Source organism: Heliangelus exortis, chromosome Z (assembly GCF_036169615.1).
Source record: "Heliangelus exortis chromosome Z, bHelExo1.hap1, whole genome shotgun sequence".
Classification (NCBI taxonomy): Eukaryota; Metazoa; Chordata; class Aves; order Apodiformes; family Trochilidae; genus Heliangelus; species Heliangelus exortis.
In genome coordinates, this window is record NC_092454.1 from 40,570,884 (window position 1) to 40,598,446 (window position 27,563).

A 27,563-nucleotide genomic window follows, 5' to 3' on the forward strand; every position below is an offset into this window, starting at 1 on the left:
AATTTCTAGTGAATATGAAACAACTGCTTCTCCTCTAACTGTGTGAGTCCTAGGTGGCTGTTTCATGAACTTTTAGCTTGTGAAGGCTCATGAGATATTCCTGAAACATCGAGCTAGTGCTGGCTACCTATGATCTGCATTCTTCCTATCAGGTCACTGCAATGAAAATATATATGCTTTAAAAATGATCAGAAACCCCTTTGATGTATGAAACCCATTTTAAAATAAACACAGGAGTTTCATCTTCACCTCTTAGGCACCTAATACTGGCCATATTATTACGTCTTCATTTACTTCCTATCATCCAAAGCTTTTTTTTTCACTTGACCTTCTATTTGACCCTACTGTAATTCATAAGGTCCATGGAGTTTTGCCATGTTTGAATCCCATTCAAAACAATTTCTATTAACTAACAAACCAGTGGAAAAGATAAGATGAATCCCAGATGTCCCTCGATGGCGATATGTAGATCAGATTTCATGGGACAAAAGAGGGTCAGACTTTTAGAGTTTACTTAGTGGGTGAAATGTGGAAGATCATATCTAGGCAGTGATAGGAAGAAACAGTCAAGGAGCCTTAAAACAGTTTACAGTATATGCGCTTGTATATTTGCAGAGGCCAAGAACGATTTACTATACCTGCAGTTTTTCGTCTGTGCAAAAAATGACTAACAACTGGGCTACTCTGTGTAGCATCTGACAGAACAGCTTATTGAATCAGTTCCATGCAGTACACATGGCATTACAGCCCCACTGATTTCCCTTCTGAGAAAGAAACCCTAAGGTCCTGAAACAGAGGCCTGCCCAAGACTAAATAAGAAATCTAGATAAAAGTACAGACACTTTGGAGAGCTAGAGATTTAAAGGAAAACCCACTCAGCCTTGAAGTGCTGTTGAGTACCCTGTTTCTGTTAAGTTTCTTGCAGCCAGATTTTTATTCTTCTGCTGTGAGCTTCTAAAATAGGATAGGATAATGCTCAGCTGCTTAGATTGCAAGAAGCTTGTGCATTAGCCTTCTCTGACAACCCCAAGACACTGCAAAATCTGACAGAGAGAAGTGTGAGAGAACAAAGTAAATGGGAGAACATAATCAGATACCTCTACTCTGTATTAAATAACCATAGAATAGAGATGGGGGCTAAACCAATGAGGATAAATCTAAACTTCCATGAATATTTGTTATGAGGAATATTTATAAAATCAGTTTTTAACAAAAAATGTTTTGTTTTTTTTAAGGGATGTCCCCTTTTTTTTTGGCAAAAAATACAGTATTTCCCTTTTTGTGTAATTTAAAAATTTTTGTTTCTTCATACCTTTTAAATATTAAAGTGATGTGTTTAAATTAGACACAGTAACTTGAATTTCAGCTTGAAAAAAAACCTTCCAAATATTTAATTCAAAACCAAATACAAGTACATAATCTTAACAATGTGGGTTCTCACAATGACCAAAATGAAATATTAAAATAAAAAACCCCATAAAAACTAGCAAAATCTTGAATTTAAATCTATGAATTATCCAGCACCCTGAAAGTCCTGAAATGTCACTGTCTTGGAAGCAATCCAGGTGGTTTGATCTACAAAGATTCTCAAAGCATTTACATACAAAGGCAGCAATAGGGTGTTTTTTGTTCTACTTCCAGTACTCAAAGATTCAGAAGTTTTCTTGCTGAGAAGACAGCAAATCCAGAATTCAAAGCTGCTACTATTAGAACATACCGAAAACACTTGATTCCAAGTATGAAAAAATAATTTCTAGATGACACACAGAGGTTTTCAAATACACTCATTTTGAAATAAGATGGTAGTTATTAAAACCCAGCATTCTGAAGAACAGACTATAGTCACAGCATGTGGTCGGAGTTTGGAAGAACTTCCACTGCAATGAGTAAAGTGGCATTAAGTAAATCTGGTGTTATGAGACAGGTGTGATGTGTGTGATATTTTCTTTAACCTTATTTTACTGCAAAGTGCAAACTGAGACAGCTGATTGCAAAAGAATTCATGTGGTATTTCTACCAACCAGAAGATATAAAAATTAAATCCTGGTAGTAATTTTTGTACCTCTGGAAAAATTCTACTGGCGGTAATACTTCTCTTACATACATGCCAATGCTTATGAGATTTTGGCACTTATCTGGAAGTTCAGGTTTGTCACTTTCCAATAGGCTGGGGTTTGGTGCAGGGAAAGAAGATAGTGTCATTTTGTTGACAGTGAGATGGGCAATATATGGCTGGTGTGTATTACGTGCAGCACAAGCTCATAGGAAACAGAGATGGAGTAGCTTGTCTCAATGCAAGCCAAAAAACTAGGGCTATCATTACAGTTGGTGTTTTAACCAGGTGAAGAAAGTGAGGTATATATAAAAGACCTGCAAGTGGTGTTTACAAGGTTTGGTGGTCTGATTAACAGGATCCGCCATTTACAAATTTTATCTTAGGCTTAACAGAACTGCTCTAAACTTTGTTGAAAAAGCTAGTAACACTGTGCAGCTTCCAGCATTGTCTATTTTCATATCAAACAGCAAAATCTCTAGAGCTGCTTTAAATGTAGTGTTCATCGTCATGCTGGCAGCTATAAGCAAGTAAACATGAAAAGCAAGGTCCTTTGGGAATCAAGTGCCAGTTTCACGCATCTCAGTTTTTTTCTGGTCTGGTTCAAGCAGTGCAATAAAAGGAAAAATATCAGGAAAACTAAAAATGTTTTCAACCACAAAATGGGGTTTGATAACTAGGGAGAATGAAGAGCAAAGGCATCAAGACAGCACACATTCCAATAAATATCCTTCAGATAGATTTTCATGTAAACAGGGGAAGAGAAACCAAAACACAATTATGGCAGAAGGCCTGAAAAAGAGAAAGGGCAAATGAGGTGGCAAGATAGCCTGGTACAAAACCTGGAGAGAACCTGGCAACTAAGAACATGCCTGGAAGAAGGAACAAAGAGTATTCTAGCTTGAAAAAAATTCTACTTGCAGTTTCAAAATATTTTTGTTTATTTTGCATAATGTTTAGTATAACAATCCAGTTTGATATAAAAACATGTTTTCATTGCAATCAGAGTAATTTTCTAAAGAAAAATAAATAACATCCTCTCTCCTCCCATGATTATATTCTAAAATGGCTGGAAACATTAGGAGTCAATATGAAAAGGAAAGAAAAAAAAGACAAGTGGATGCAATTCAACCCTAAATCATCTTCAGATTCCTTCATTCCTTTTTTACTATTTACACATGTGGCTTCACACACATGATGTTCCCAGTTCCTGATCAGCACCAGGCAATGGAAGTGGTGAATTTACTGGACTGAATTTGCTCTTTTAAGGATGGCTCAGAAGCTATACAAGCAGCAGTATCAATGTCTTATTGTCTATACTATGCAAAATGGCTCAGCATCCATAGAATAATATCAGTTACTGAAGAAACAGACATGCTACACTCTCTCCTTGCCTCTCTTTATCTCATTTTTTTCCCCTCAGTAATTTAATTTCAGGATTAATTGAAACCAGCTGTAGCAAAATCTTGCAAATGATAGTGCCTATGAAAACGTGTTCATTGCCAGAATCCAAGAAATATTCTTCTCATTCTCCAATTTCACCTTTGAAATACAGAGTTTGCTTTTAGTATATGTGACTACGCACCATTTCCTGAAAGAAGGCAGTTATATAAGCAAAAGAATTATCTGTTTACAGAAAGACAGTTAGCAGAAAACAAAAAGGTTAGCAATTTTATTAATAACATCAGCCCCAAGTTACCTAACAAGGTAGAGTTAATGAAAGCTTTACTTCAAGGCTCAATGATTTCCACAAGAATCAAAAAGGAATTTCCCACAAGATATGGCTAGCTTCATTTGCAGGAGTGAAATGGGGAGATTTGCTCTCATTTTCTTTTAAAACAGACTATCACCTAACAGATGAAAACATAAGTCTCCTTGAACCTGGTAGTTCCACCCTCCTGATTTTTAGTGTCTTTGTGGATGAAATTTTAAAAGGCAAAATTAGAGTTAACAAAAAATGCAAACAGTACTGTGTGCCTTTTCCAGAGCAGGATTCCACAACAAGCCACAGGTTATTTGTTTTCAAGACCCAGTTTGTGTGTATGTATCTTTGGATTTTGGAAACAAAAGAAACAAGACTTCATTAAAGAGAAAATAAACGAACCCCCACATCTGGGGTTTCAGAACTGCTTTAGGTTTCCACTGGTGCTGCACAAGGTATTTCAAAGTCATACCTAGCCCCAGAAACACAGGGCTGAGGACCACCACATAACCTCCAACAAGTTCTGATGCTGCTCATGGTGGCATTTTCCTTCCACTGACTGGTGGTGTGAATACCAATGCACAGTATCTCACAGTAGTCAAGATAGTAATTGAAAGGGCATAACATCTGAATGAAAGGCTCAACATACCTGGAAGACAGAAAATGCTTTCCCCTGAAATAAAATATCAGCAAAATGCACACAGAAAAGCACTTTCCTAATGACATAAAAGTCTTTGGAGGGTCTAGTCAAAATATGATGAAGTCAGAAGTTTAAGAATAGTTTGGTTAACTGGTCAATTTGCAAGTTCACCATAAAATAAACAAATGGAAACTCATTTATTTTGACTCATTTATTGAAAACTCAATCATTTTATTACGGAAAAGAGCAATGTAGCATAATTCATTCTTTACCATCTCTGGAAAAAATGGATTAAACTCATAAATGAAGTCATGTGTCTTCATGATTCAGTGCCAAAATTATCACCGATTTCAACATTGTAAAGCACTTGGAAAAATTCAGTTTGGAATATTTGGTATGGTCTGGAATCGGTATTGTGAAATACAAGGTACATAAAGGAATAGCCTGATAAAATGATACAAGGTTTTATTTTGAAAGAAAACTGTTCATGTGCACAATTCTAAAACAGAACCTGAGCTAAAAATAATATTAATTTTTTTTTCTTATTTTGGACTGTTGCAGCATTTAATGATTTCAAAATATAGGCTTTAACATGGGTAAAACCCCAGCCTTTCATGAGGGTCATCCATGGTATCTCCTGCTAATGGCAGGAGAGCAGGATGCAGCTTGTCTCAGTTAGCACATACAAGGGCAGGTGAGAAGGGGAAGGTACTTGTCACAATGGGCATGCATTCACAAACCCCAAACTAAAAGTTATAGGTCTAAATGTAATCCAATTAGTCTTTAACAGTTTGATTTGTTTGTTTGTTTGTTTTTTTCTCCTTTTCATTTTGTGTCATATTCCACAGAGCTATGGCTTGTAACTTCAGTTGCACAAATCAGACTTCCCACTCCAAGGTCATGAAGTAGCCTAAGTGCCTTGAAGACAGAAATTGGACTGATAATCAGGCAGCAAACCTATTTATTGACTATTCTCATTTCTGTCAGTTAGTGAAGCAGATGTCTAGACTGATGAAAGATTTCAGGAACCCTAAGGCTATACCCAGAACAAATTCCAGAGGAAGAAATGTGAGAAATCTTACTGCATAGGAGAGTGTAACTCAGATAGAAGCAGTTTCTTTCATTATGAACTGTGGCCTCTTGAAGGAAATACAGGCTAAATATGTGGGAATGTATTCATTTTTTTAACTTAAACTTTTAAACTTTTTTAGACAAAGCACCTATTGAAAGGCTTCTGAATATGTTCCTATCAGGCATGAGAAAGCTTGGCCCAGTGCACATTTGATTTCATTTTCCATCTTTACTGGTAAAACTGACATTTCTCCATGTAATTTGAGAGCTTTTACTATTCTTGGCACTCAATAAAATTTTCCGTATAAAAGTCTTTATTTCCATTTTCACTGGTGAAAACACACTTCCACTTTTGTGAGCACAGAAGTTGAAGGCTTTTATTTTATTGTATTGAAAACTATATTCACCATATATAAAAAATAAGCAAGAGCCTTTGCAAAGGCCAAAACACTGGTGTGAGCTACCCAAAAGAGCTTTTCTAAGACACGCAACAGAAACCCAATGCTGGGAGGGCACAGGTGAACAGAAACACATATCTCATACTAACTTGTCTTCAATCCCTAACAGCTTAATCCTCCAGCCTGACAGGCTGCACCATGTGAACCAGCTGGTTACTGAAGCAATACTGGGAACATAAACAGTCTTGGTTCTGCCAGAGGAGTTGTTAAGAGCAACTCTGAAGTTTCACTGACAGTCTATTTGGAAAGGCTGTGTTTGCAATCCCTTCCAAACAGCTTTTGCATCATATTATGCCATGATCTCTCCAGCTTTTCAAGAAATTGCAGTTCACCCACAGCCCTGTGGTACAAAGGCAGTTTAGATAGCTATAGCATTCTTCCTATCACATTATCAAATACTTTTATGTAATATGACTGTGACTACGTGATCATCCTACGTGATGATTTGTATCATATCAAAGCTGTACTTCACTTACCACATTGCTGCATGTCCGGTACCGGATGTTTCGCCCTTCACAGGTCCTGTGTCCAAAAATTAAAAACAAACACACAAATATTAATAACTAAATATAAAAACCTAATGTTTACTGTGTCAACATCTTTTCCTACAAAGACCTCTAATCAGGTGATCAGATCCCTCACCAACCCTCTTCCCCAAGTAAAGGGCTGTCTGTCCCCACAGGTGCATTGGGGTACAAATTCCAAAACTCCTCAGTTTTTCTTTGCTTTAAAAAAAATAGGCTGGCATTGGTTTATAAATTAGGCTGGAGTATAGAACTTAGCTGTAAATCAATGACTGAATCGCACTTGCAATGTCCTGTGTCTCCCAGCTATCCATGATGTTTTTACAAGGGCAGACACCTGAGCACTGAGGCTGAGCAGCTGGGCTTTGTCAGCCGGGGAACAACCCCTGCACTGGCAGGAAGGAAGCCTCCCTTCAGACACATCAAAAGACAAGATAGCAGGACAGGGCTCTTCCCCAGATTGATATGAGGGGAGGACACAATAAAACTCTCTTTCCCTCCTCCCATTTCCCCGTCCGCCAGACCCTTCACTGTTCTCAGATCCCTGCCACAGAAAAGATCCAAAGATCACCTGGGACCAGCAGAAGTCAAGGAGAGCACATGCCCTGATGTGTGCTCTCCACGGCTCTACTTTTCCTCCACAGCAGGCCCATATCAGCCTTGATGCTGGCAGGGCTCCCAGAAAAAAGGTCAACACCCAGATACCTTTTAAGCTCTCAGAAGTGTGTATTCTGATTGTTTGAACTTAGGTGAAGATCCATGTGTTTTTTGAGTTCAGAGACCATGCTCTGTTGAGGTTGGTCTCAGAGACCATGCTCTGTTGAGGTTCTCAGTACAAATGAGAATGTAGGTTTCAAGGATTACCCTTCAAACAAATAGAATTCCTTACATTTTTAATTTCTTAATATGACAACTTCTTTTTTCTCTTTCTTTTCTTTTTTTTTTTTTTTTTTTTTTGGCCAGGATTTAACAAGCACACATTCCTTGAGGACTAAATGCCTGCCAAGACTGAAGTTTTCAATCCAAACTATTTTGTAGTATCCAAGAAAAGGACAGCATCTGCATGCATTCGTGTGATTCTTTTTTCCCTCATTTTTTCAAAAACAGAAAACCTTTTTCCATATTTAATTAACTCTAAAATAAACGGAATGAATTTCCTTAAAATTATTAAGGTCATCCTTCCTCCCACCTTCCACAAGACTTACTTGTGAAAATTTGCCAGTAGTCATTTATACCAATGTCAGTAAAAAATCATGCCAAAACAGTTTTTCAAAAGTATCACAGTTGTTTAGATGACCATATTAAAACAAAAAAACAAAAAAAAAAAAAAAAGAAGATAAACAAGTAAATAAGCTTGTCATTTTTTCAGGAGTAATGTGAGCAAAAAGATGACATATTCTCTTGTGTAGCTTTTGTTATATAAAGACTGCTATTAACATAATACAAATATCACTTATTCCATATTTTTGAAATGTTATGTAACTAATTCAAGTCAATTTTGCTCATTGCAAGCATGCATAGAAATGAAAAGTGTGCACAGAGTATCTAGCACTAGAAAAAACAGTTTAAGTAGTCCAATAACAAAAATTATAACCACAATAGACTACAAAAAATCTCACCTCTCTATATACATCACCTCTATCCCAGTAACTCCCAAGCAATATAGACAAGCTGGAAGAGATATTTTGATGAAGGCCAAACCTGTTTACACCGTACAACATTCAATAGAGATGCTCTCGATTTACAGCAACAGGTAGCAAATACAAAAGTCTACTATTCAGCATAGAGACAGTCTGAGGGCAGACCTACACCACACTGAACAACTTGCTCAGCAAGCTTGGTTCATGCCCCATCTGTCTTGTAGCCATGCCATACAACCCATCTCAACAACATCTCTTTGCTTCACACAGACCTGCTGTTTCAACAATTTCAATCACCATAATTTATCAAGCTCAGGACCACTAAGCTGCCAGGGAAATTTAAACTTCCTTTCTATGAGCTGCCTCACACTTTATTCTTCTTGTCAGTTTCTTCACATTATCTGTTTTGAAATGAAAAAACACTTGGTTTTCACTTTTCTTCTAGTCAGGGAAAGGAATAGGTACTTTGATTAGGCATAAACACAGAACTATTCAGATTTTTCTTCCAATTTCTCTCTGTTTGCTAATGGTTAGGGTTGTTCAGGAAAAAATGTGCAATTCTAGATAAAGCTATAGCTGTAATGACTCATAAAAACTAGGAATCACTTTGAAAAACTCCCCTTTTCTCCTCTCCAAGACCAAACTTTGGGTTTTAGTTATTTAAGCTCAGTAGTTTCCCAGCTACCACCTGGCAGTCCAAAGCAGACAAACTGCTTTCAGCCTGTGGTGATATACTTTCATAACAGATATACATGGTAGTTTGTTTCAGATCCACGCTGCTCCAGGGAAGTATTATAGATTCTCTTAAACTCTCTTTTTTGTTTCAAACTCATATGACTTGTTGAAAAGACTGATAAATGTAAATAGCAGCTTTTCAGGGGCATAATTCTGATTTTTAAAAGTAAATTCAGTTTCTGCCCTTGTCTGCGTTTAAAATAGGGAAGCTGAAACCATCTAGGGAACCTAATCCTGCTAGAAAGGGTACACAGCATCTTGTAAGACACCAGGCCAGACAGTTTTCTCCTCTAGGCAGATTTCAAATTAATGCCATGGGTTCCATATCTCAGCATGGATGCTCTGCAGAAGGCCAAATAACAAAACATTGAACATGCAAGGAAGGACCATAGCAGTTTAGTGAGATCATGTGAGATAAGAGTCACCACACATCCTCTGACACCTGCAGAGTATGAGAACCCACATCAACATGGAGTACACACAGCCACCTGGAAAAGTCGGAAGTAATCCAAAATGGCAAGATCATCTTGGGGAGAACAAAAAGCGTGGGAGCAGTAAGGGGTACTTCTGCTGTCTTCTATTTCACCCATACACTGCAGTAGATTTTGCAGAAGAAAAAGGTTGCTGAAAGCTTGGCTTGACAGGCAATTACTATCGTGCCAATATGGAAGAAAAGCAAGCTACTGGGAATGAAGTGGCATTCTTCAAACCTAGTCACTTGTTTCTAGTAAAGTTTCTTAAAGAGGTTAAAATATTCACTTCTCCTAATATAAACAACCTGAAACTCTGGTATTTATTTCTCCAGGCTACTTTGTAGAGGGACTTAGTTCAAGTCCCTTCCCTTAAGAGTCTAAAGTAGATGCGTATTTGTGCTTAGCTAGAGGTAGAAGCCTTGAAATAATCTATGCAAGAAAATAGCAGTCCTGTGCCAGATTTACTTTTATCTGTTAACTACAAAAGAGAAAAGAAGAGATCTGCAGAGGAGGATCTCATCAGCTCCTGTAAGTCTCAGCACTCCTAAAAGTTTGAAATGCTTGTCTTAAGAAACAAGTCTCCGCGTAAGAAACAAACTATAAGACAAAAGTGGGTTATTTCTGTGGATATGAATTTTGATACAACTACAGGGGTTCACTACAGGGATTTACAAGTTGATGTATGTTGGACAGTCTTCACTCTCCTTCATTGTTACACGCTTTCATAACCATTCTTCTGGGACAGATTCTCGTTTTTGCACTGTTCCTATGAGAATGTTAGACTGTGGATCTTTTACCTCACACAAGATTATAGGCAGGCTGTATGAGCCCTGCCCTTATCCTGGTGCCAGCAGGCGTGAGGCTACTCTACACACACACAGTGATGCCATCTTTCATCTTTCTTTCTTTGCCTTGCTGCTCTTACCTCCTTCCCAAATGTTGCACACAGTTATGACCCCTTCTCATCCTCAATACAATTTCTGTGTTTGTCTCTCCCTGGGGAAAAGAGATTATCTTTTAATCTCTCAGCATATTCTTTTTCCTGTAAAGGGAACATGAAGGAAGGCAATGCACCTTCATTCAATTCATTCAAAGGAAGGTGCATCAGGATGCAATGACTTTATGAGTTCACTTTTTCAAACTGCCTGGTTGTGTCTGACCAACTTCATGTTTAGATGATTGAATCAACAATAAATTTAAAATTTGTGTGAAAAAATTTCCATAACCTTTTGCTAATAAGCACATTGACTGCCACAATAGATTGTGCACATGCAATGATATGTTTTGCCATAGAGCTTGATGTTGCAAATGTAAAAATCTTTCATTGTTTATGTTAGGAGACTGTCTCTTACAGATGTCTGCACCTTGTCAAAACTGTGATATACTGGAAATGTTACAGGAACACTTAACTTTGAGACAAGAAAAGTGGGCTTGGATAGACAAGCCAAATTTTCCTGGTAAATTAAGTTACAGATCTTATGAATATTCTTTCTGCAGGACTGAAAAACTAAACACCTAGGACACAAAATACCAACTTAATTCACAACATGCAGGTAGGTGGCTAGGCCAATAAAAATATGGGTACGGATCTGTAGCCACCAAAGGCCTACTTTTTCCATAAATAATGTTTTCCATGATCTTGTTGTTTGGGAATTGATTAGTCTGATGTAAACAATTGTACTTAGTATGAATGGGCCCATGTGAACCTCATGAAGCTCAACAAGTCCAAGTGCAAGGTCCTGCACCTGGATCAGGGAAATCCCCAGTATCAACACAAAATATGGGATTAATTAACTTAGAGCAGCCCTGCAGAGAAGGACTCAGGATGAAAAATTTGCTATGATCTGACTGTGTGTGCTTAGTGTCAGAAAGCTAATTCTGTCCTGGGCTGCATAAAAAGAAGCATTTCCAGCAAGTCAAGGGAGGCAATTCTCCCCTTCTACTCCACTCTGGTGAGACCTGAGCTGCAGTGATGCATCCATCTCTGGAGTCTTCAGTGCAAGACAGAAAGTGACTTGTTAAGGCATATCCACAGGACCACAAAACGGGTCAGAGGTCTGGAACACCTCTTCTATGAATAAAGGCTGAGGGAGTTCAGGTCAAAGATGATGGGAAAGTTCTATTTAACTACATTTCCTTTTATGAGAAGGTGACCCATTTAGCTGACTAAGGGAAGCCAGTAGATATAGGTATTTTGGATTTTAGCAAAGCTTTTGATATTGTCATGGTAACCTGGAAAATGTCCAGCACACTGCTAGACAAGTCCATCATATATTGGTTGAACAACTGGCTGACAGGTTGGGCTCAAAGAGTTACAGTAAATGGGGTCACAATCAAGCTAGCAGCCAGTTACCAATGGGGCTCCCCAGGACTCAATTTTAGGGCCAGTACTCTTTAATGTTTTATTAAATATATGGATGCAAGGATTGAAAGTGCATTAAGTAATGTACATCTTCTTACAGTATTAAATTAGGAGAAGCTGTGGACTCCCTTGAGGATAGAGAGGCCTTACAGAGAGATCTGGAAAGAGCTGGGCAATCATCTACCATAAAAAAAAAAATCTAACAAGACAAAGAGTTAGGATTCTTCACATGGTATAGGGTAATCCTGGTTATATAAACTGGGGAACAAGAGGTTGGAGAGCAGCACTGCAGTAAGAGAACTGGGGGTCTGTATTGGTGGCAAGTTGCCTAATGAGTCAACAGTGTGCCCCGGCATCCAAAAGGGCCATCCATGTCCTGGGGTGAATCAAGCACTGCCTCACCAGTCCATCGAGGGAGGTGACTGTCCCAATGAGCACTGCACTGGCCTGGTCCCACCTCGAGTACTGTGTGTAGTTTTGGCCACCTCAGTGTAGTACAGACATCAAACTACTCGAGTGTGTCCAGCAGAGGATGACTGAGATGGTGAAAGGTCTTGAAAGCAAGACTCATGAGGAGTGGCTGAGGTCACTTGGTTTGTTCATCTTAGAGAAGAAAAGCTGAGGGATCACCCCATGGAAGTATAAAACTTCATCACACAGGAATAAAGGAGCAGGAGCTACAGATTGCCTCGCTGTGGTGACCAGTGACAGGACACAAGGAAATGGAACAAAGCTCTGACAGGGGAAGTTCACATTCAGCACCTGGAAAATGGTTTTCAGTGAGAGAGGTTGCCAATCCCTGGAACAGGATCTCCAGTGAAGTGATTCCAAGTGGTACAGCCCAGGTACCAAGCCTGTCAGAGTTCAAGGGGTGCTTTGACAATGCTTTTAGCTATATGATTTCGTTTTAGGTCCTGTAAGGAACAGGGAGTTGGACTTCGTGATGCTTATAGGTCCTTTCCAAATTGAGGTATTCTGTATTTCTGTAATTTTATGTTCAGCCTGAAGAAAAGAAAGCTCATGGGAATCTTTCTGCAGCCTTTTAATACAGAAAGGGGCTCAAATAAAAGATGGAGAAAGACCTTTTACCAAAGCCTGTACTGACAGGTCAAGGGGCAATGGTGTTAAACTGAAAGAGAGAGATTTAGATTGGACATAAGGAAGAACCTTTTTTCTGATGCAAGCGCTGAGACAGTGAAGCAGGTGTCCCAGAGAAGCTGTGGATGTTACCTCCCTAAACAGAACGAAGTTTATTCCAATTTAAAATTCTTTGCATTATTCAGAGCCACTGGTTGTTATTTCTAAGTAACAGCTGGAAGTAAATGACACTGCCTAAACTATCAGTAAAATATGACTGGCCAGTTTAATTAAAATTACAAAAATAAAATTTAAGAAAAATAAAGGAAAAGAAGGAGAAAAATCTGTCAGACTGCTTTCAGACTAATGTTTATTTTCATATATTTAGTCTCCCACATTTCTTTGTCACTTTTGTATTTTCTTAAGAGTCTTTAAAAAGTGTCTTTAGCTTTATATTTGCACATACAACATATATTGCAGATATACAGAAAGCAGTTACAGTGGCAAATGTTTTTCAGTTGCTCACTAGCCAAGAAAGGCAGAAAAAAGCAAGAACTAAAGAGGTGTCTGTCATGAAAATAATGTCGAGAGGTCCCTTCACAATCCAAGTGGAAATACACTACTAAATCTCATCTGTTCTGCTGTATCACAGTCTAAAACACAGAGCGGTCCCAAAAGTACTAACAACTCAAATCTAAACATACCTGAGCTTGGATCTACATCCAGATTTTCAGTTGGTCTTGATATGTGCTGAACAGGAGCCCAAGTTCTTCATGCTTTGAGGAAGCCTAGGCCTGTGTCTGGATCACCTGTGTTAGCTCAGGTCTACTGAAATGCTCATGATTCCTCATGTGCAATCAATTGCTTGGGGCTTTAGAGAATCGTGTATCAGCTTTTTTTTGTAAGTAGTAAGTACCACAACAGATTTATTGAAAGAATTATGAATATGCAAGACCTATTTCGGTGAACCCAGACATGGGACTAGTACATCATCCAACTGAGGGCCTCACAGTTATTTTTATTAGGTAGGCTACTTCTGAAGAGAGATAGGTTTATGGAGACCATACCCATTGCTCATCTATAGGAACAATGCTGCATACCTGTTCATCACTACACCGATCAGTTTCTCACCCTAAATACGATCATATAACTACCCCAAGGAAACTCAAGCAACATATTTAATGGGAAAACAAAACTAAGAAAGTATATTATAGATATTTTAGATAATTCCCTAAGGTGTGGAGGCCAGAAATCAGGACAGCCAGCACAATGTGACCAAATGGTTCTCCAGAGACAACGAGCAATCATGCCACAGATGACAGTGCTGATACTGATTGTGTGAAATTTGCACCTTTTAATAGTACTAACTCAAATTTAAGATTGTCACTTGTTGCTTTTAGCACTAGGAAGTTAGAACTGTATTTTATCTCAGAAAAATGGAAATGCTTCTCTATCAAATGAAAGCCGGAAATGTTCTCATAACTACAGATTTGACTAATCCCAGTTAAGAGAATAAAAATTTCCTTTTAGATATACCGCAAGATGGCATAGCTTTAACCAGAAGCATCAATAAACTAAATACTCTCAAAATTTCTTTCAAGTATCAAAAAATCACCCAATACAGCATGGAAGATGTCCTTTCTCAAATAAAGCAGCTACACATACCAAAAGAAGCAGAAAACAAGTCAACTATTGAGGTCTCCTAAAAATCCTTTGCAGGAAGTAACACACTAAGCTAGTTTACAGGTTTAATTTTGATCAGGGTAATAGGAAATATCCTCTGAAATAATTGGTAGCACAGATGACCTAAGGCTTTTATGACATTGACTGTGCTCCTATTGAGTGACACTGTATTCCTCTTTGGAACACTATTTATTTTGTGTTTGTATTCAGCAATTATGACAACATTTGTGCAAAATATTTTGCTCTTTATTTTACATATATATGTAGCTAGCAAGGGGTTTATTCTAGAAGTCATAAAAAAGTCACAATATTTAGAATGATCATGCTGATTGGCAAAGGAATAATTCATGAAGTGACACAATTTGACTTACTTAATAGTGACAGGATTAGAGCAGAATGCACAATAGTTGCAGTAATTTACGCTAGCTTGCATCTGATAAAAAAGCAACCCAAAAAAGAGAATAATTGTTTCATTGTAAGTTTCATTTAGAAAGTTTAAAGGACCTTTTATCAATGTTCATTGTGGAAAGCTTCAGATTGTTTTGCAATCTAATATCCTGATACAGATGAGTCTATGACTGTAGCCTAAAACAAGGGGCCACAGCCACATACTTGGAATAAATTCTGAATTTAGCAACACAGCAGCAGACAATGTTTTGGTATGAAAGGGATATAAGGCTGAAAATTTAAAGAGCATTTTTAAAAGACATAGTATTTGATGTATCACCTTTTCAGTGCTAGTCAGTGTTGTTGTAAAGGCTTCTTCCTCTATTATTTAACTTCAAACTAACATGAAAACCATGCCTATTCTTTTATCCTCCCACAGACACCGAGCCATCTGATGCTTACTTGGTCAGCTGCTAATCCATATGTGATAAAAATTAAAATATGTTCCTCCTTAATGATATGCATCCAATTTATTTTCAGCTTCTGTCTTATGAAAAATGTCACATAGCATAAAAGTGAGCTAATTTTAGGTAATATAGCTAGTTTGTTACACGCAACCTCCAGCCTCCAAGCTATGTCTTGGCTGCTATTTTACTGATCAAACACATCAAACTTGACTAAAACTCAGAGTCATTTATGCAGACCTACTTTTTCATCCTGCAGAGTGCAATGACAGTGGGCTGAACAACCAAATTTGTGAGTTACTTACTTCAGATAATTTAGCAAGTAGTGCTGATAGAAAGGGTATTTCATACTGGTGGTTCCCTTGCATTACAAAGGCAGCCATCAGATGAAGGAAGGGAGCTATGTGAAAAGGGGAAAAAAAAATTCCACCAAATAACAGAGCCATTATGAAGCACATAAAAAAGCTGAGAAGCTGAGATAGTGACTTTCATATTTGTTCCCTGGTTTGTTTGGGTTTTTTTCTTGTTTTTGTTGGAGGTTTTTTGTTTGGTTTTTTTTTTGTTTGTTTGGCTTTTGTTTGAGGGGTTTTTTTTTAGGTTTAGATTTTTTTTTTTTTAAACCATGATACTTGTCAGGAAATGTTGGCTTTCTTCTGTCAATAAACATACACCCCCCCTCATCTTGGGCAGGAAACCTCCACTTTATTCAGCAGTTTACACATTATTTCTCAGAGGTAAGAGTGATGATTCAGTATCCATGGTACTCCATAACCAGTTTAGCACTCTTCTATACACTAACACAACAGTTCCTTGCTGCATGTTCTAGATGGTAGCAGCAGCAACCATAACAGGTAGGGTTTCCAAGAAGATTGGAAAAAAAAAAAAAAAAAAAGGAGAAAAAGACTACTTTTCTATTATAAGCTTAAATAGGTCTGAAAAACTTTAGGACATCCTGCTTGTTTGCTACCTATGTACTTATTTTAATAGAAAATTATGATGAATTTTGAAAAAATACAGGAAAAAAAAATCATAATTATCTTTTTGTCAAAACAAGAAACAGAAAAGCACTGTTGCTATTACTGTAGTAGTTATCAATATATAAAGTACAATTCCAGAACATTTTAGGATCAGGATGGGTGAACTTCACATGAGGGAACTTATAATTTCTTTCACAATTTGATAATATATTCCAGTATAAGGAAATAAAATAAACACACATAAATTTCAGATATCTAAAAGACATTCAGCCACTTATTACTCTGTTCTAACTTGCTGGAATCAACATGTGCCCTTAGTAATACTTGGATTGAAGAGTGAGTACTGTCAATCCCTGCGCTTGCTGACAAACTGCAGCTGTGCTGAGAAGTAGATAGACTGCAACATGTAATAACCACATTGCAAGGAAGAGGGAAAAAAGGACATAATGCAGTAATACTCTACCTGCTCTGCCCATATATTTCCAGCATCCTAGTAGCCAAAGTATACCATAGCTACTACTAATCCGATAGTTACTGGATACTAGTGGTACCCAAAAGCTAAACTCATCTCTCTGTAGAAATTTAGTAGTAGTTTGTACTTTGACTCTCAAGAAAAACCGGGGTGGGCTATGATTCTTTCTTCACATTTTGACCAGAAGTGCTCCATGACAGTTCATGATAGAGAAGAGGTAAGGAAGAGTTTCTTTCCCTCAGCTTTGTGTATATGTTAAAAAAAAAAAAAAAAAAAAAAAAAAAAAAAAAAGTAAAAGATACTGAAACTGAAGGGCAAAATCGGAATGATAAAAATAAATACTTATTCACCTGATATATATGATAGTCTGGGAGGCTCACTTTTAAGTGAGTTGATGTAAACTGTAACTTTTAAAACAAGTGTGTTCTTGTATGCAAATAACAAGAATATCTGAAGTTATAAAAACTTATTGCAAACGAAGAGCAATGAAAAGTGTCATATTTTGAGGTATAGCCTGGTCTTCAACCACTAGCTATCAAAATTTTATTTTTCTGGAGCTTATTCTGCCACTGGAGTGACCTAGTGCTGCTCGCTGTCAGCACAGGATACCAGGATGCATAGTTGACTTGGACTGACAACTCTTGTCTGCTTGTGTGACTGGCATATTTATTTATATCACTATCATACTTAATGTTCTTAGCATAATCAGGACCAGTTGTTCTAATGAAATGTATTGTTAAACAGCCCCTACCCTGAAATGTTTTCCATCTAAAATACCAGAAAATAGAATTTCTCACTAGCACTTTCCATTCTTTCATCACAGCTGCAAAGGCCTAACACAAACCATGTTCCCAAAACAAACAACACAGGCACTAAGATAACTTTGGCAAGCAAAAGCTGGAATGAAAACTGGGTTCCCTTTTTTAGCTGCATATATTAACACTGTTTAGGAATGGGCAATTAATTTGCATTTCTTCAAAGCAGATGCACTGGGCTCTCTCTTTTCATTAAATGCTCTGAAAGCCACCTCATGCAGAACCAAGACATAAGGCATTAGGAACATTCCTCATAAGTTGAGAAATATTTAGGATTAATTATCTACAAAACATCTAAATGTGTTGCCAGTTATCAGTTGCCAGAAGTATCTAGTATCTTTCTTCATGCTGCCATGAAATTATACACAGCAAATTCATGAAATAAACTGTACCAACCAAGAAACTGTCCCATGGTGGTGGACATTTTGTTCTAGCCTTGCCAGATTTGAATTATTAATGTGCACAGGCTCATTTCCAAACCTGCAAAGTCTGGATGCGTTTCTTTACCCTGGGCCCTCTCTGCCTTTTTCTTAGTGGCTTACAATGCTTGCCTAGCACAAAAATTCATCTTTTAAACTCTGTATTTCATTAACAGTTGTACACAGACCATGAAAAAGGAAAACCTATCATGCATTTGATACTGTGCTAATTCCAGATCAAATTTTACTATTTATGATTTATTGCTACTGGCTAGCAAAAGTTGTGCACCTAATTATTCTCCTACATCCTATGCTGGAAAAAGAGGGCTTCCACATCTGAATGTGCCAAAGTATGCAGCTAGTTTCTTAAGGCAGGAAGCACTGCTTACGTACTGATGGGACAATAGTAAGGTATTGTATGAAAGGTTAAGTACTGGCAGTATATGGCAGTAAGGCACAAAGGCCGGGTCTGGAGTTTTCTTTCATATCATTTATCAGAAATCTGTTCATATTTATCACATATAGCATGTTTACCATGACAGTAAATTTTTTACTAAAGTACATAGAAATGGTATTTGCTATAAATATTTTGCAGGTAAAACTTAGGCATACTATGGAGAGGAAATGACAAGGCAATATAGTGACTTAGGGAGGAATAAAACTTAGATGCCAGACTTCACCTTTATACTGCACCTCCTATTGGGGAAGGCTTGGTGGTATTTCCAGATGAAATCTAATTTGTAAGACAGCTTCACAGAATTATCATTCTTTCTTACATACTGAGGATGCCATGTTGGGTCAATAAGATGCTTTCACAGTCTCAGTGTGGTTGAGACTGTGAGGTGCTAAATATAGATAATTAATTGTAGTCTGGCATAAGTGCGTGAAAAGTCTTTGTACTTAAAATGGTGAAGTGCAGAGTGGTTTCACTTTTCAGTAGCTGGCAGCTCTGTAAGCTGTTCAGGCAACTTTTATATTTCCATTGGTTCCCACTACATTTTAAAAGAGTTGCCCTACCAAACATTTTGGCTGCTTGCCTGAATTAAAGACACACCATCACAATTTCTTGACACTGAGCCAGAAATTTCAGTGTAGTTCAGGACTCTGAACTGCTGCTCATTTCTTATGGTTTGACATATGTGTGTAGGTTGACTTCTCCCACCAGTAAAGTAAAAAGCATTCACCCACTTACTTGCTGCTCAGGCAGCGTCTCAGGGAATACGAAGCCCCTCCTCCACACGTGCGTGAACATTCACTCCATGAGCCCCAGGCATCCCACAGTGAGTCTTGATCTTCCTCTGAGCGAGCAGTTCTGGAGCTCTGAGAAGAGGGAGAGGAAAAAAAAAAAAAAACCAAACAAAAAACCCCAACAAAACAAAAAAAACCAAACCAAAACACCAAAACAAAAACAAAAAAACAAAAAAAAAACCAAAAAAACAAAAAAACCAAACACACAAAAAAACCAACAAACAAACAAACAACAAACAAACAAAAAACAACAGGAAAAATCATTTAAAGGACAGAAAAACATTGCTGCTAGCTTAACCTGTCTTTTTACAGGATATCATCTTGGTCATTGAAAGCACTGAATCAATCTGTTATTCTCTGACATTCCTACTTATTGGCAGCCAGTTCTTGTAGCTGGGGTTGCTACATGCACTTGCTTTCATCTGTTGAGTATCATACTGTATCTCACTTTGAGACTGTTGATGGCTATTATAAAAAAGTACTTTGGACAACAGTGAGGCTATGGATTTTTTTTTCCAATTAAAATAAAGAGGTGTAGGTAGTATTGTACACATTAGAAATTTTGTTTTGAAGTTTTTTGTTTGCGGTGTTAAAAATTATGAAAGGGCATACTAAAAAGTGCCTTCAGAGATGGTCTCAAGGGAAAGAAGAATTGCAACAGAGTGAATTGATGTGATTCAAAGACACTGAACATAATGACTTTCATGCATTCACTGTAAGGAACTGGAACTATCATTGGTCCTTCTCTGTCCTATAAAATTTTCTGGACAAAGTTTCCCTAACTTTTCTATTCCTACTAATTTCTAACTTAAAAAAGAAAGTGAACACAACCAGAAAGCTAGATTTCTGCCATGTTAGGCAGAGACCCAGGCAGTGCTATTGCTAAAGTCACTGGTTGAGCACTTACAACTTTTTTAAAGAAGCAGCATATACATACTCAGAAATGCTCAACTCTTCTAGGATTTCCTCATAGATGTACATCAGTACCTGTCTCAAGTAATGCAATTATGCATTCATCCAGCTTTTCATTTTCAATCATGAAAATGCATCGCAGAAACACAGATCTGTAGGAACACAATTTAATATAATTTAAATATATATTGTTCCTCCTGGATGATGCGATTTTGCTGGAAGAGTAACATACAGAAGCACGCAAAGCTGCATGGAAAATGCCTTTGTCTGCTGGACACCAGGCAGTGTTCTCCTTCAAAGCTTGGCTTGTGCTCTGGGTCAACATGTGGTGAACAGCTAATTCTAATTGTATTTAGAATAAACAAGAGGGCAAGACACCTGTACTGGGGACACTTTAGTGGTACACCTTCAACAGTGAAATGTTAACAAGCATCAATGCTAGCCCGTACTAGAGGAATCAACTTTAGTTTCAATGCTGAGGGATCACTTGAGACACAGAGATAACTTAGCACTGAAATAATTTTATCTATCACCGTGTAAAAGTTTTTACATGGAATCTGAAACATGATAAAACAAACCAATCTTGAATATAGTTATTGACAGGAAAAAAAAAAAAATGTTGGTGATGGTTAAGGACTGGGAACAGTTTCAATAAACATCTGTTTAAGGAAGATAGTGAATTTTTTACACATAACCAAGATCCTAAACTGACCATTCTGTGTCTGTAGGACAAAGTCTGGTGTGTTAGCATATTAAATGTATACTAATTGTGATTCATCAAGGTAAGAGGTTAACTATTCAGTATACTTTCAGGAGCCAGGAATACATTGTATATGTTAAATAGTAAAAAATATAGAATTTCCAAATATGAAAAAAATCACTTAGTCCAATAAAATTTTGCACAGGGATTGCAATTCACCCACTAGTGTTGAGATGCTGAGTAACCAGCCAGGCATAAGTGGAGCTGAAGTTTAAACTGATGTTTTTTATTAGCTGTCTGTATGCTCAGCTCAGTAATAAGGCTCACACTGAACTCTGTTCTTCTGAAAAGAGAAGGCCTGTAATCTGGTTGTTGAACACATTCTCATCCTCTGACATTTGTTAGTTCCATGCATCTGAAGGGTGAAATCATTGCCAGTGGTGTTCCCATGGTCCCATGGGAGTCCTAATGCCTTGAAGTGAGTTACTGGCTCATGGATCAGCATTTTGCTTACTCAGGCTGACAGAGTAATTGTGTTGTTATATTCCTTCCAAAAGCATGATACTACTCTGAGATACACTGGCATAATAAATTAGTGGTAACTGAATGAAAGTTGATCATGTTAAACATGCTTAAGTGAGCTCAGACTGTATGCCAAACTGGCAAACTTCAGTGGAGATATTTCTTAAAGGAGAAAAAAAAAATAAAATAAGATTTATCTATTCATTTTACATTGTTTCCTTCCCCTGGCGTTATTGCTTTTATCACGACACAGTCCAAACCTGATCCTGAAGAATAAGTCAGGCTGTTTGGGCAGAACAGGTTAAAAAAGAAAGGATTTAGCTCTCTGCAAACACACTAGATATGCTGATTTCTTCTGAAATGAAGAGCTTGATGAGTGGCAAGAGTCAGGTGCAGGACTGGTGCAGAGCAACACACATTGATGACCCAGCTGCAGCTCCCTGTGATTTCACAGTGGTCACCTGTTGCTGTCCTCATTTTGCTGTTCGCAGGCCCTTTGAGGGAACAAGTGCTCCTTTTTTTAAACCAGAGTATTTTAAAAGGTAGATACAAAAATGACACTTTAAATAGATCTGAATCTATTTGGCCTTCTGGAACAAAGGTGAACAATCCCTTTGAAAGACCTTTAGGATCCTGTCCAATGCATGCTTAGGTCAAATGAAAAAACTCCAGAAAGTCAAAAGAATTCAGGAACAGAGAAGCTGGGCTAGAAAGAGGAACCAACTCAATTTGTAAACATTCTTTTTTTTTTTTTTCCTTAATTAATCAAGTAACTCTTCTAAATGAGAAGCAGTACCAAGCGGCCAGCAGGTAAGATTTCCTAAAAAAAAAGCTCTGCTGAAGCACCTTCACTCTGATATTGCTGTCCTGTCTTAAGCACTTTTTCCAAGTGGAGGTTTCCAGCTATGCCAAATAAAATTATCATTCTATGGTGTAGCCTCATACATTCTCAATTTGCTTAATGGTAAACAGTTTGTAATGGCATCTAAAACACCTTCTGCACTTCTTTCTGCAGAATGGCTTTTGAAAGATAATTTAGATGGGTAACCAAATCAGCTTTTTGTTGCTCCAACATTCACTTTGATTTAATTTTGTTTTGGATATACTGATGGGGAAAAAAGGTGTATCAATTTAGTCTGTGAGAGATGATACTGGATTTACTTAATTTGTGTATAAGAATTATTTTGTGCTCTCAGTCTATCTTACCTTTATTAAAACGCTAATGGATTTACTTTCAACACAGTAAGTGGCAAGAGTAAAACATAAAAATTAAAGTAACATAAATGATCAAATTCTGACTATGGCCAGATGTTATACATCCTCTAGATATACTTCTATTAACATTTACAAGTAAAATAAGAGGAGTCACCTGACAATTTATGGAGGGTTTTTTGCTGATTATTTTCTGTACAGTATTTTTTGTAAAATGAAAACATTAGTTTACACTTTTAGGTTGCTAAAAAGGAAATGTGTGTATCTGCTTGTAGTTTACTAGGAATCAAATCTCTTCAAACAGCAAATGGGTGCTTGTCCTTATCATTCACCACCCCTCGAAAGTCCAAAGACATAATTAAAAAGGTTTGCAAAGTTAAGTCTTGTGAACCATGTGCTCTTACCTCATCACAAATTAAAAGCATCAGCACAGCTAGATATTCTGATGGTCCAAGTTTTTCTGAAATAAACTGTATTCCCACCCAGAGGAGGGCCATGTGCCTGTTATTTGCATTCCAAGATTTGTTATAAGACATGTATTCCCAGAAAGCATGTGAACTCAAGCTGGAAAAGTCTCCAAGTTTTCTTTTAACAAGTGGAATAAACATAATTCATTTCAACTCCAACCATGTTTAACATTAAAAGAAAGTAGAGTGGTTTTCCCTACTGTGATCTACACACTTAAGACTGAGCCTGAAATTTTAGCAATGCCAAAAAAGCTATTTCAATCTGAAGATTGTATATTGCAGGCCTATTGCACCTTTAAATGATATATAACAAGAGATAAGAATTTGCTGGCTAGCACAGAATTTTCAAAAGTAGTTTATACTACTAAACAGTAATTTAACCAAGTGAACTAAACTGAAGAACCTACACTAAAATACTCCTGATGACAATCAAGAACATTCCAATATTCTGCAGTACAAGAACTTCTACAGTACTTTTAAAGCCTGCCATAAAGTTTCTGCCATGAAGTCCAAACAGAAAGAAAGAAAGAAAAAAGATAAAAGGGGGTGCAGGCCTCCTCTAAAGTGGCAAGCAGTAAAGCTGCCACCGCTTAAAACTTCCATTAATAGCACTTAGAAAATTTAATTTATCTCTGTCAGAAGTGCCTTAAGTTTTTGCTTCTCAGTATGCAAATGTATGTCAAAGAAGCAAAAATCAGAGTCATGAAGATTTACTATGTCCCACTGCTGGTATCAGGAGACCTTCCCTCCAGTTTTCGTCCATTCTAGGAGGTTCTCATTCAGAGTTCCCCAGAAAACACCTACTGCTTTGTCAGGACAAAATTCACAATGTCCCAACATCTACAGCATCAATGGCAGAAAGGTCACCTGCAAGAAATTGGCCTATTAATATTAACTGACATAAAACAAGTAAGTCTGCTAACACTAATCAAAATCAGCTTGCATTTTATCCCTCATTACCCTAATACACACTTAACCTGAGGGTGATCCTGCAGCTATGACTCAACATAGCATCTCCAGAGGAAATGGGCATGAGTAGTCCCAGGGTATTCTGATGGGAAAGAGAAGGAATGCTTGGTGTTTTTTAGGCAGTGAAGTAAGGATCACATGTACAAGATTAAGCCACTGTCAGTGGATAGGGTACTCAGGTAGAGATGCTTATAAAATAAATTTTAAAAAAGGCTTTAAACTATGAGGAATACAAAGGACTTCTTATAATATAAACAAAACTTTCCTGACATAACCAAGTAAGACTAAAAGAGCTAGTTGTTTAACAGTAATTTGTGAATTTATTAGGGAGTTGTCAGGCATTTATGTTGTATTCAGACTGTGAGATGAATAACAGGTCTTTCCTAGCACCTCTATTAACATACGGCATACAGAAAATCATTTAAACTACCTGCAATAATATGTAAAAAACCACAACACATATCTTTAAATCACAACAACTGCCTGTCCATACAGGAGCTGTGTTCTTGATGAGACAACCATGTGTCTTCCAAAAGCATGTGGGCACATGTGCATACGTGCCCAAAGGGAGAAACATGAAAAGCAGCAAGACCTCTGTTCATATTCTGACACCTGTGAAAGGAGTTCAGCCATAAGAAAATGAATCTTGGTTGCATACGGGAAGTTAATTTAAAATTTTGTTTGAAACTGCTCTGTCCCAACAAATCCCAACAGAAAAGACTGTGGGTAGATGCAGATAACGTAATTTAATAGCTGCTCAGTTTCTGAGGGTTCCAGTCTTCCTCCTCATTCAGTAAACAACTGATAAATTCATATTTTTCAAGCATCCAGTGTGTTCCCTAGATTAAACAGCAATATAGGTAGTGAAAAACACAGTTAACCTCTTCAAGGACTAAGGCACTGATACAGACTTTAAGTAGCAGTTATTTCCCAGATGATACGCACCACTGGGTTTGGTTCAGAATGTAAATCATCTGGTTCTTATCATAACGCAACTGTTTAGGGGTATGATGAACTGTCAGTGACAATATGCAAGGCTCCTCTGAGGCCATTGCTTAAACTTGGCTTTTGCTACTGTGAAAATTATATTAGGGACAGAAAACCGATGTTTTTTCCCCATTATCTATATGGTCTTTCTGCCTTCCTTTTTCAGATATGTCCAAGTGCATCCCAATATGAATTCTTGCCAAGCCACACATTCTCCCTTTTTGAATAATTTTTGGTCATCCTTTGATCTTAGTTTGTCGTTGAGGTCCAATAAACACATCACACAGTACTGAAGTGCTGTCTGTAGTGAACAAGGAAGAAAATGCTCTCAGCATTTATCTAGGTGTGTAACAGCAGGAGACAAGGCCAGTGACCTCATCTCTTTAAGAAAAATATATTTTAAAGCTTTAACCAATGTACGTATATGGTTTATAAGATTTCATTTGCACAATTTGGTGTATATGTGCTACCCAAGGTAACAGCTGGATTATAGCTCAGATGGGAAACTGCTTGGAAATCTCTGGCGTCTGAAGGAAGGAAAGTCAGAAAAAAAAAAATCACAGCCAGTTGAATTAATACTGGCAATTACTGTCAAACCAATTGTTTACATGCAAGTCATTCCTGACTGGCTATTGAAACAGTTCAGAGTTATTATCTTAGAAACATCACGAGTAAAATATGTCACATGTTCAGTTTGCAATGCACAAAACCCATGTTTAATGTAGCTAGGCAAAGACTGGCTCATAATTTTAAACAGTGCTGTATGACTGAAGCATATCCACACTGCCATCATAATTGTGCCGTACCGAAGAAAGGCACAACTATTATTAAACTAAGCCTTATGCTTGTGAGGAGCCTAATTTCCTGGAAGCAGAGAATTCCCCATAATGATCGTTCTTCTCTGGCTCCAAGTAGATTTTATGCACCTCATGAAAGCAGAGGTCACCAATCCAGCCTTAGCAACACATTCAAGGGCTTAATGGGAACGAGCTATGACTTTGTTTTCCCAAGGGGTCTGCTTCAGGGTCAACATGGATAAACACTGTTTAGCTGGTGTGTGGTAAATAGCTTTGTCTTCCCATTATCTTGGCTGTACTCTATGTAAAGGTGAAGAGAGGCCTTCAGCCACCAGACCTGCCACCCAGTCACACTCTAAATGAACCACACAAAAGTAACAGGAGCTAAAGTAATAGGAGTTTTATTCTCAGAAGTAAAGAAAAGAATATGCCCTTGTGCTCAAGGTGCCAGAGCTGTTTTCCCCACCTGACACACTGAGCCTGTACAATTGCTCCCATGATGAACTGCAGGTTGTTCCACGTGGCTAATCACAAGACCAGATCAAACCACTGCTGAAACATTTCTCTGTCAAATTGTCATGGTTAACACTGGTCTGACAATTAACCGAGTGACAGATGCTCTCTATCAATCTCCCTCCCCTCCCTGATAAAGAAAGGAGAGATAATAAAGGAAAGAGACATATGGGTTGAACACTTAACTACACAGCTTTAATGAAACAGCAATAATAAAAAAAGAAAAAAAATGAACTATATACAAATATGCAGAAAAGCTATACCATGCTCCTGCCCTCTTTCCCCCATTAATACTCACATCCCCACTGAGGCTGCAGGGCAACCCTGGGAAAGTCCAGGCTGGACTCCCGGAGTCAGCAGCAGTCAGGAGCTGGAGATAGGATTCAAGAGGGTGGTGATCAGGACCAGAGGCAGAAAATGGGTGAAACTCTCCCAGGATGCCAGCCATGGGCAAAGAAGCAGGAAGAAGGAAGAGACTTGACCCTCATAATCCCTCAAATTTATACCAAGCATGACACATATGGGATAGAATATTCCGTGTGGTAATTTTTGTCACCTGTCTTGTACATTCCTCCCTAAAGGAGGGTTGCAGATGTGACCTCTTTACTCCCTTTCTCTTTCTGGAACATGTTTCTCAGAATTGGGCAGAATTTGGCAGTGGTTCTGCATAGCATTTTCCAGCAGTAACTATAAACATTGAGTTTTATCAGTCCTAGATGCAGACACTGCCTGAGAAACTTGCTGATACTTTCAGCAAATACAGCTGCATAAAAGAGATTTAGCTAAGAGCAAAATTACAAGACAGAAAGTTAGTTCTATCTGTCCCAAACCAGGACACAAACAACCTGGAAAGAAATGTAGCTGTAAAGAGCATCAGATCTCTCAAGGTGGAAGTGACTATACACCCTACACTGCTCCCTGAAGGACAGCAGCTGCCTCCTACTGGGTGTGGGTCTGTGAACCAGCCCACTTGCTCCAGGCTTCCACAGTCATGGAAAGTAACTGAGGAATTTTTACCTGCTTTACACTTGAAAGATGAGGCAAAAGACCTGCAAGGGCATCTAGAGAGTATTTCCTATGGAAACCCCCTGGCAAAGGAACCCCTTAATCTGGGTGACTCATGCAAGGCACTATGCCCCATGCAAGGCATTGGCAAAGGAGCACACATGTGAGGGGGGGTATATACTTTACTTTGGGTAACCACTTTATTCTCAGACTTTGCTAGTGCAGATAAATAGTCCATGATTTATTTTTTCATTTCATCATCCTGGAAAGGAATCCAAA

At 37.9% G+C, this 27,563-nt stretch overlaps 1 protein-coding gene across 5 annotated transcripts in view; it reads right to left on the reverse strand.

Annotated features, from left to right (window-relative positions):
• Positions 1 to 27,563, reverse strand: part of ADAMTSL1 (ADAMTS like 1) — a 405,610-nt gene that overhangs the window by 136,169 nt on the left and 241,878 nt on the right. For all 5 annotated transcript variants that reach the window (XM_071730006.1, XM_071730003.1, XM_071730005.1 and 2 more), the window contains 2 exons: positions 19,145 to 19,272; positions 6,401 to 6,446 (listed from right to left, as the gene is read on the reverse strand). In XM_071730006.1, coding sequence (XP_071586107.1) covers positions 6,401 to 6,446; positions 19,145 to 19,272 — 174 coding nt within the window. The remainder of the gene's footprint in view (positions 1 to 6,400; positions 6,447 to 19,144; positions 19,273 to 27,563) is intronic.